Below are 10,748 nucleotides of genomic sequence, written 5' to 3' on the forward strand. Positions count from 1 at the left end.
ATACATCACCAAACATAGACTCACGCATATTCTCAAGTGATAAATGTTTGGTGAATTGTTTGTTGATTTTACATTTAATTTCAATATGGATTTTTGTTGACGGCCCCTTGGTGAAGAGCCCCTCTACAGCAGGTAAGGTGAATGAAAGAGTGGTCTCATGAGAAAACTATGAAATAAAAAAGTGAAATACTAAACCTCTGCAGGTCGATGACGTTGATGACGTCATACGATCTAAATTTCATTCATTCACATCATGTGATTATTTGATTTTTTTAAAAATAATTTGAGCAGAGGCATTCACCTACCCCCCCCCCCCCACCCCCCACCCCCTTTGTGATTGTAGAGCTGTGCAAGTGACCGGCTTTGGACTGATTTATTATCCATCTTGATAAGGACTTAAATTATTGTGACAGTGCTGCTGCTGATATGATTTAACCTCAATAACACTTTAAATAACATTAAGATGAAACCTTCAAACCGCATTTAACCCTGGAAATGAAATAAGAAACAATTCAACACGGATTCAAAGATTCAGGACATGAAGACACCCCCCAAAGTAGCCTCCCATCTGGACGTCACATCCTCTGAAACTAAAAACTGTAGTATTGATACTCAGTCCTACGATGCAGAGACCAACACTTTCAGGGTCCCACGCCCTGAACCCTGCAGCAAGACAGACAGCTGGGGACAGAGAGGGACAGAGACAGAGAGTCAAAACAGGAAGACACGGACAAAGAGAGACAGAGACAGAAAGATACAGAGACAGAGAGAGACAGAAGGACAAAAACAAAAAGAGACAGAGAGACAGATAGTAGTAATTGTAAATATATGAATTGAACAAATACTAATAATCATACTAATACTCCTACTGCTACTATTATTACTAACTTCACTAAACAGCTACGGCTGCGTTGGTGCCTCTCTTGGCAGCCTCCGCCATCAGGGTGCGAATAATAATTGTGAAGCTTTGCGTCCTGCCAATGTAGGGGAAAAGCACAAGATGAATAATCTGACATTTTGAAAATAATTCGGCCCAAATTAAATCCAGCTAAATCATGGAGTGTCCATCCTTGTCCTCCAAATGTTGACAGCTTATTTACACTCGAGCATAGTACCAATGCAATCCTGATAATGCTAATACCAAAACAATTCTATCACTGTACCCACAACGCCGCAGCATGGCTCAGAGGTCCAGTGGCCGTCTAGCAACCGAAGGGTCACAGGTTCATCCCTGTTCACACCTTCATTCAAGTGTCCTTGAGCAAGATACTTAACCGCATGTTGCTCCTAATGAGGAGGTTGGCACGTCTCATGGCAGCCTCCACCATCAGGGTGTGAATAGTAATTGTCAAGTTTTGAGTACTGCCAAGGTAGTGGAGGGGGGGGAGCAGGAGTCAATAGTACATTTTGAAAATAATTCTGCCAAAATTAAATCAACCAAACTCATGGACTGTCTGTCCTTGTCCTACAATTGCTGACAGCTCCCATATGGCACAAGTCACTTTATCCATTTCCAAATGTAGCCTAACTTTACACTAAGAAAATAGCCCCCGAGTGTTGAGAGGTCGCTGGCTGTCCTGCAGCTGCTTACTAAAATAAAGAGCTTGAGATATTTAAAACAGAAAAAGGATCCCTTCTTTGCCTCGGTAGATGTAACAGGATCCAGGGCAGTCGGTGTTCATTGCTCTGACACACCATAAGAGATGACATTAAAATCAAACGCCTCTCAGTCTCTCACCAGTGATGACAACTGTAATTTCACACTTGATATCAAAGCGATGGAAAGGTTGCTGTTAGATTTCAGCATGTGGTTGACACAGGAAGAGATTTACACGCGTGATATGAAGAGAGAAAACATTTCAATAATAACAGTGAATGAAAACAAATCTTGTGCTTGTTTCACACTCAGGTGATGAACCTGTCGTCAGAACTGAGCAGTCCAGCTGGAAGAAAACATACCCGGAAGAAACGTTGACGGAGTTTGACGTGCTTTTGTTTGTGTATTTCTGATGTTAAGCAAATGTGTGTGTGAGTCTTTAACAATGAAAGTACGACAGAAGTTTGACTTGTTTATTGCATTTATTCCCCGACAAATCGATAACCTTTAAAATACAAGTAATACTACTTAAAATACACGACAATGGCTAATCATATTTAGTTATCGATCAAAAGCCACCCTTTGATGAGACCTGTCACCACCTATTTATTTATCCTAGTAGGTAAGTGAAGCTCTTTTATTTGTCTTAATTTTAAAGTGATGGTTTCTAGTAGGTACACCAGTACAAGACCTCCTTCATTGTTATATTATCTACTATATAGTTGCAGCAAATTACTAAAGGTGGACACACAATACAATTAACTTGATCAGCTCCCACCACATTGCGTTTTTTTGTGGTCAATGTTGCTGTAGTTCAACGACAGTCAGTACTACAGTGACATCTAGTGGTCGCGGTCAGACGTAATCGTGGGCATCATGTTTTAAACTAAAAGTGAAGTGAAATGAGGTGCTTTCAGCTTGCGGTTGCCTCTTTATGTGCGTCGGGCCTGAGCACACAGCGAGGATGACATCACTTAGTCTCTCTCCTCCTCTGTTTTTTTACCCTCTCAATCAAAGTGTACGAGCAGGCACCAAAATTTTGGTTCGCAGCGCGATGGTGAAGTGATGACGCCCGTGCATTTCCACCCAAACACAAACCAGGACTGAACGAATGTATGGAGAAAATATGGTCTCGCAGACACCTCGTGAGTTTTATGAGGATGATGATGATTTCCAAATCCGAATAAGACCAGGAAGCAATGAATATTTCAGTGAGTAACTGAAAGAGATCAGAGGAGATAAACTGATTTATTAAAACAGTCCTTTCAGACGTTTTTCAGCGTTCTCAAGCAGTTGCAATGACAGTTATAATTATAAATACGTACTGTAACACACACATCGTTATATACACAAACATGTTTCACTCGAGTGTATAAAGCTTTCAGACTGATAAAGGCTTCTTCCATCCAAATGTTGGCACAAATCTGATCGATATTTTACAGTACCAGTATTTCATCATGTTGGCAGCGCAACAAGGTTCTTGGGGGAACATGATCGAAGAGTTTTCAGTCGTTTTAGAGAATGTACAATACCAAGAAATTCACGACATGACATTCAGAGTGAGCCTGAGAAATTGGATTTTCACGCAACAAACGCACAAACTTTGGTTGACAAAATGCACCAACGGGTCAAGTTTTGTTACACTGCCAACGACAGTAGAAAAGAATCGGGATGTGATTTTTTTTTTTTAAACCCGGTCAAGTACAAATGTAGAAATACAAACATAGAAAGTTGTTTTCGTAAGGCAGAAGTGCTTTTCCAGGGTTGTAAGATAAAACGGAGCTGAAGTATATCTGAGTCAAAGCCTAGCAGGGTTCACCGTCAAACTAAAGAAATGTGGTTATTTTTCTATCAATATGACACATCTACTGTCAGTGGAGTACATGGACACTAACCGTTTGTTACTATAGTTGATCGTCCAGCCACGACTGGTCTAACATTTGAACCTTTTCCGCAACAGCGCTGAGGAAACACACGACATTTGCTGAGCATAAAAGTTGAATGAAGCCTAAAACAACACTTCAGGTGGAAAGGAAGGTTCCACGGCTGTGAAAGACTTATTTCTCTGTCATTAGTTGGTATACAGGTTCTGTCAGACATGCAAAGACAGAGCTGGCGGTGACAGATTCCAAGGCAGATCCTGAAGAATTGCACCTAAAACGTGAGATTCTGGAGGTAAATACACGAGATTTTAAGCTGTGCTTCTACACCAACAAACATACATTTAGCTCTTGACTTACAATGAGTGATGTGTCTGTGCATATACAGAGATTATTCAAATTCATGCTTCATAACTCACTACTTACACAAATTCTACAGGCTAAATCTTTAAGTATGTATTGTACTGAGCTATTCCTCGGTTTTAGCACCATTGCAGTTTCTTGTAATTCATCATCAGGACCGAAAACTTCTTAAAGCCACAACAGAGCTACAGAACTCAGCCTATACACAAACACACACACTGGTAACAGGTCCCAAGTAAATTTTCCACTCTTTTTTTTGTGTCACTGCTGTCAAACCCTAATAACTCTTTCAAAGTTATGAAATTCAATGTCATTTATTCATACAGAACCACTCGGAAGATTTACGTTCCAAGATCACGTTGTGAGTCGGACGCATTGAGCGATCGGCTCGGACTCACAATGTGATTTATGTTCCAAAATCATGATATGAGTTGGATCTCATTGCTCAGGAGCTCTTTTGTTATTCAGGTTTGAAACTTCCTGAGGATATGATGATGTCATCAGTGATGTCATGTTACTACGTTGTGATATGAAGTGTGCTGGAAGGCAGGCGTGAAAAAAAAGACAGTGCTCACTTGAGACCGAGATTTTAAACTGACATTACATTCTAAACTTGCAACGTGAAATTACAGTACTTGCAATCTTACGGAATTAAAGCAGTTAAATATTTGTCCGTTATAGTGCAGCAAGGATTTCTGCCTGACATGTCAATTTAGCCTTAAAAGCTAACGACACTCTCCACCAGTTTTTGTTGTTTTTTAAAAAAAATCATATTAGAATTTTTCAAGGGTTGTATTGTGAACCCCACAATAGTGAGTGATCAGATTATAGTTTTGATATTAATGATTAATCATTTATAAATGACTCCATTTATCATGTGTACATAAAGAAAGGAAACTCATTGCATTGCTAATGCTGTATGAGAGCAACAGCTGAACAAGAATTAAAGGCTGACGCTGAAATGTTCCTGACACACTACAAAAGCATCTTCGACAAGTTTGCTAATCTCATGGAGAACCGAAAATATTGTAACGGTTGATTTCACCGATGTCCCGCCAGAGCGTACGGTGGTTATTTCCAGACGTCGCCGGCTGAGCGGGCCAGGCTCCGCTGTGTTAGAAGTTAGCTTGAATGTTCATGCAGATCAACCTGTGCTCATCTTCATATGCTAACATGCTAACAATTAGCATGCTGACATTAACATATAAACGTTGATGTAAAAATTTAGCATTTCTCTGTCAAAGGTTTAGACAAACCTGGCAGGCGGAGAAACGCTTAAAACAACAACAACACTGCTCACGCAAAACTAAGGTTACGATTTCTGTGCCAAGCAGTAAAGGGCAAAGCGTACATACTACTGTTTTAAAACCCTTGCGCGTTTAAATGATTGACCGCTATAACCTGTAAACAAACACACAAGTTGGATGAACTGATTTGGTTTGCAGATAAAATTAATGGAAAATTTACCACAGAAACCAGAGACCCACCAGAGAAACAGGGAGCAAACATGTTTCAGAACAGGTTGAGGCTGGCAGACGTTACACGGACGCTACATACAGACTGCAGACTTCCTTTACATGTAGCAGACAGGTGTGGGCCTGGTCTCAGCTCAACTGGTCCAGGTAGGCAGACAGCAGAGGTGTGGGCGGCAGGAACTCTTCTTGCTTGTTCACCACTTCAGTTTGACGTGACCCATTGTAGTCGGTGCCTGTGGGTCCCACCAAGAACACACAGACTTTGATCACTCTAATATGATAGCAGCCAAACCGCATTAAAATAATAAATAAAAAGAAACAAAAACAAACTTTTTTAGATTCAAAACTTTTATTCTTACTGCCTACTATGTGTGCTTTGGTTATAGAGTTTGATGGCTGAGACAAACACCAAATGCTTAATTGATGGCTCCTGAATTTACTTTTTTAGTGAAATGGTATTATTCATAAACCAAAATGCATTGTGTGGAAAAGCAACACTCCACAAACAATAGGGAAAGGTTATACTTGAGGAATTTCCACTCACTTGCAGAGGCGAGGTCCATGTACTGGCAGACAGCGTGAAGCAGCAGTCTCTCAAAGCTGATTCATGAACAGCAAAGACATTACTACTCACAACCACCCACTTGATTCATTCAGACTGAATATCGCGTCACTGCAGGAGCGACCCAGTTTCCCCATATGACACTTGCGTGCAATTTCCTCAAACGCTGTTGACGTGTAATAGAACAGTGGCTGCATTTGCGGGAATCTGACACATGAAATCTCACCTTTTCAATATTGGAAACAATTCAATACAACCAGTATTAGAACAGTAAAAGCCTGTTTCGCTCACTCACAGCCTGTTAGCTTGTTCACACACACGCACACACTCAAACACACACACTATTCACAATCTATCTGAAGCGAAGTTAGTTTTTTTAACGTACGGAGCCAAAACTAAGCTGAGAGGAGGGGCTTGCGGACACATCAGCGATTACTGAAATGGAAATGAATGAACGTCCATGTGTACTAACGGACTTACAAACTCCATTTATTGGTATGAGAAAACCAGGTGTAAGATGGTAATGAAACTGATGCCATTTTGAATACCCCGGGATACCATAAAACCACCCAACCTTACAAGTAATGGGCAGTAAGAGGTAGAGTCTAGGCAGGTCCTCTCAAAAAAAAAAAAGCAAAATGATATCAATCATCAGCAGAGATAAAGAAGCTGAAGTTCAAGGACTAAAACATTATGGTACAAAACTGTTCAGAATGAATTTTCTAGTTTATTTATGTTATAAAAGCCAAATAAAAATGTTTAATACCTGCTTGGGAGGTTGGTTGTGTAAACTGAGTGAGGCTGAGTGTTGAAGAAGCTCAGAAGTTTTTCCTCGAGCCCTTCCAGAGTTCCCTGTGACCAGAGTTCAAGACAACAGTGAGTCGTAGGAAGAGAGACAGAGGTTCAGTGTCCCCAGGAGAGACCGTACATCGTTACCGTCACACGCACTTAAGTTTGAGAGGAAAGATGACACCGATGACATTTATCCTTGCAGTCTTATTGCAAAATCTATAAAGCAAATATTTTTTCATTAAGAGGCCTTCGACCTTACTTATTAGTTGCAGCATACCAGATGCACTTGAAAGTCATTTCAGTTTTCCTGCTAGCGACACACTGCTGTCCATCATTAGGTAGATTCATTTATGTACACACTGACATTCTGAAAGCCGACTAGCAACAGTCACTCATCCAAGACACCGACAGGCTGCATTCCTGTTTTTCTTCATTGAAATAGCAACAAGTGACTCGTTGACATTATTTTAGTTGCAGAGTGACATGAAAATGTAGTGTTAAACGGTCTTGTGCCAAACTCTTAGTACGGATATATTTGCATACTAATGGTCAAATAATGGTAATAAAAACTGAATTTTGAGAGGAGGGAGATTTTCTCTGAGGAGGTGATGCTCACCAGCGGGATTTGTTTCCGCCTCAGAGTCGTTCGCAGTCTTCGATCGATCCTCCGGAAGCAGTCCTGAGCAGTGAAGGCAGGATTTACTGTGGAGAGACGAAACTATTAAAAACACAGCTTACAGACAAAGATAATCACGGAGATTTGAGTCTGGGCGCGCACCATTCCTCTGGTCTTTAAGGAGAGGGTTGGTGCTTTTCTTCTTGGCCACCTCCTGCTCGAGGAGAGACAGAAGCCTCTCCTGCTCCTCACCAGAGCAATTCATGAAGTCGTTCCATGGCTAAAAAAACCCAAGAGGAGGAGAAACATCAGTTGGTTCACATCCATAATGAGCATCTGATTTCTCAGGACGTTTCTATGAAAACATGGAAACACAGCTGATGTACCTCGATGTAGTTGCCGTTGGTGCAGGCCTCGGTGAAGATGGATGGGATTGCTGGGTTACTGCAAACCTCCAGATCATCTTTGGAACACTCGTCCCTCTCAAGAAGATTGGCAAGAAAGCGCGCTGATTTTTCAGCAAAAGGAACAGACGGAGAGTGGCAATCAGGGCTGGTAAGCAAACTTTTATAGCACTGATCAAATGGCTTCGAAATCATCAGGTAGGGAAGGACTCCACGCTGTTCAATATCAAACGTCAGGACCTGGGGAGGAAATCTCAAATTTCTGATTAATTTTTTCATGTCACAAAACTGTTTCGAATTAAAAAAAAAAAAAAAAAGACAACGTGCTGAAAAATAAAAATGAAGAAATGAATCACAATGAACATATCTTTACGTTGCGAAACTGTTGTAAGCGTGCTAAAATGCCAAGGAGATGAAACTAAAACCACCATTTTGTATTGAAATTTGTACCGTAATTTTCATTTTGCTACAATGCATTTTAATTGATACAGCAAAAAGGTATTGATCATCTCCAAATTTGTGGTGATGGATACACATAAGGAATAACAGTTTAAGTGTCAATGCTTGCGATCAATGTGAGGTGACCCAAACTTCTTACATTGCTCAGGCACCAGCAGGATCTTAAATCTGATCAGTTGTGTAAAGATCTTACTGTTCTCCTGTCGGCGGAGGCTCTTCTTGCCTTTGGCTCTGGGGGTGAGGTCAGAGTTGCGGATGGCTTGGTTGATAAAGAACTGTTTCCTTTTGGATGCAGACACACGCTTGGCAGGGGAGTTGGGCAGGGAGGTGCACTTGCGCTCCTCAATCAGGCTGGAAAAACAAGAAGAAAAAGTTCCAATTTGTACCTTTTATAATCAAAAACACAGGGAAAAAAATACCTGCACCTTACATGTCAGTCTGAGTTCAAGGCAAAAAGGTTCATAAATACTTAACTTTTAAAAACAATTACTTCTCCTCAGCCTGTACCTCCAAAAAAGCCACAAACACATAACTAGATGGATAATGTTATGAGTTTTAAATCCCACTCGTGAAGTCATTGTTGTCTGTCAAACAACTATCCTATTGACAACAATGAGAAGAACCTAGCATCTGAATGTTGTAGAAACAAGTTAGATGTTAGACAGTGGTTATCACAGACAGGACACTATCAGCAACTAGGCTGGGCTGGACATGAGTATGTTGAAGGCCAAAGTGTCCGATATGATAAACATTTTAATGTCTTGCCATTGCCTCAACAACAGGTTACTTTCATGATAATGCAGCAACAAGATTAAATAGCTTTCGTGATGAAGCCGAATCTTGTGAAGAATGAGTCCGTCCACTGGCTCACTAACTGCATATTTGCTGCAAAATGGTGCCAATAGAAATACGCTGAAACATTTTGATATACAACTGTGAAACACAGTCCCAGAAAGATAATACAGCATTGAGACATCACCCAATTACACCAAACAGCCCAGGTTGCTGAAAAAAGTGAGGAGGATTTCAATTCAAGAGTTTTACAATGGATAATATCATGTGATATTAAGTGGGTCAAAGCAAGGAATAGCATCCTGCAGCCTCACATGTAGGTCAGTGGGTGTAGAGAGAGGAGCACCGCCTCTGCTGGGTTCTCTACCTATGAGGCGCCAACATACTCAGCTGATGCAATTCTTTTTCTGAGCCCTGCAGGTTAGCAACACTGCTGCTGAGTGGTTTGGCAATATTATATGAAGACGCCTCTGCTTGGGTTGGTTAGGTTACACAACAAATTCGTAATAATTAGCAGACTGCACCTAGAAACCTGACACTAATACAAGTTTTGTTACCATCATACTGTAGATGTTGATCCAATATTCCATACTCAATCTGTGTGACTTGATCAATATTACGTTTGATCGAAAAAAAAACAAACAAGAAAATTCCAATACAATCTGTATAAAGCCCACAACACTGGCGTAAATTCTAGGTTGATAATAGAAACACAATTATTCATCATGAAAACAATAAAAACATGGAAGCTCTTTAGCAGCGAGAAGGCTACGTGAGACAACAGATTTAATTGTGTGGCAATGAAAAAGCAAAATATTAAATATTTTCTAAAATTAGCAACTTGGACTGTGTAGTTTTTAATCGTTAGTGAGCACGATATTCTGATACCAGTTCAGCTAAATGAGCTAAGTTTTGCTATTTAAATGTAGGCTACTGCTAACTGGCTAACGTGAAGACTCGTAAATTCCCACTCACATATAATCCTGTTCTTCATTGTTGTTTGTCAAAACGACCATCTTATTGAAAACTTAAGAAAATAACACTGCGTCCGGATCTTTAAGAAACGTGTAAATGAACAGATGTAACGACAAAGAAGGTAGTTAACACAGTGGCTATGTGTGGCAGGTTATTTTGGAAGGAGCCAGCTAGCCTTAGCTGCTGCTACTGCTATCTTGAACCTGCGGAACAAAAATAGCTGTTGTCCTCCCCCTCTGACAAAGAGAGGAGGCAGTAAGAGCTCTCACTCTGCCGTCCTCACTCCTCCATCAACACCAACGACTGTGACGAATCGTCACCTACTTCACTTGACGAATTTAAAAACCTTCAAAGGGCGTTGCAGCTGTATCACCAAAATTTAATGAGTTTTCATAAGTTCATACAAAAAAAAAACCAAAGCCTTATATCCAGTGAATTAAATCACAGCGTTATGGCACCCCGGTGGAAGACAGTAATAAACTGGCAGGCAGTGATTTTTTAGGGTAAAAGATGCATCAGGGCAGCTTTGAAATTAACAGAATGTTGCTCAGTTATGTTTTTTGCAGAAAAGAGTATCATCAAACTTTTTGGTAGCTTTCAATTGTTTCCTCAAAACCATCTAACAAACACCATGGATACTACTCGGCATTTCTGTAGATCCAAAACCTCACATATTTGCATGACTGGTGTGTAGAAGGTTTTAGATGCTCGTGTGGGTCATCTTTTCAACAGGCAATCTTTGGCGCAGCTCATGTAACATTTCATAACTTGCTTGATAAACACACTTCCATTTAAGTTGTCATCCAAGTTCAGCAGCATCAGTAGGACAGAAA

At 40.5% G+C, this 10,748-nt stretch overlaps 1 protein-coding gene across 2 annotated transcripts; it reads right to left on the reverse strand.

The window, feature by feature from the left end:
• Positions 1–332: 332 nt before the first annotated feature.
• r3hdm4 (R3H domain containing 4) lies at positions 333–10,135 on the reverse strand. 2 transcript variants are annotated; one of them, XR_015119311.1, is made up of 9 exons: positions 9,916–10,135; positions 8,342–8,499; positions 7,672–7,793; positions 7,448–7,565; positions 7,286–7,371; positions 6,644–6,729; positions 5,860–5,915; positions 5,328–5,548; positions 333–2,816 (listed from the first exon to the last, which is right to left on the reverse strand). XR_015119311.1 is itself a non-coding variant. In XM_086224821.1 (8 exons), the coding sequence occupies exons 1-8, from the start codon at positions 9,954–9,956 to the stop codon at positions 5,445–5,447; spliced, it is 771 nt and encodes a 256-aa protein (XP_086080947.1). In that variant the 5' UTR covers positions 9,957–10,135; the 3' UTR covers positions 2,827–5,444. The 2 variants fall into 2 exon arrangements, 1 of the variants encoding a protein (XP_086080947.1); XM_086224821.1 differs by lacking the exon at positions 333–2,816 and having other exon boundaries at positions 2,827–5,548.
• Between the last annotated feature and the right edge of the window lie 613 nt (positions 10,136–10,748).

Source organism: Aulostomus chinensis, chromosome 14 (assembly GCF_037954235.1).
Source record: "Aulostomus chinensis isolate RoL2024-O1b breed Wild chromosome 14, RoL_Achi_v1.0, whole genome shotgun sequence".
Taxonomy (NCBI): Eukaryota; Metazoa; Chordata; class Actinopteri; order Syngnathiformes; family Aulostomidae; genus Aulostomus; species Aulostomus chinensis.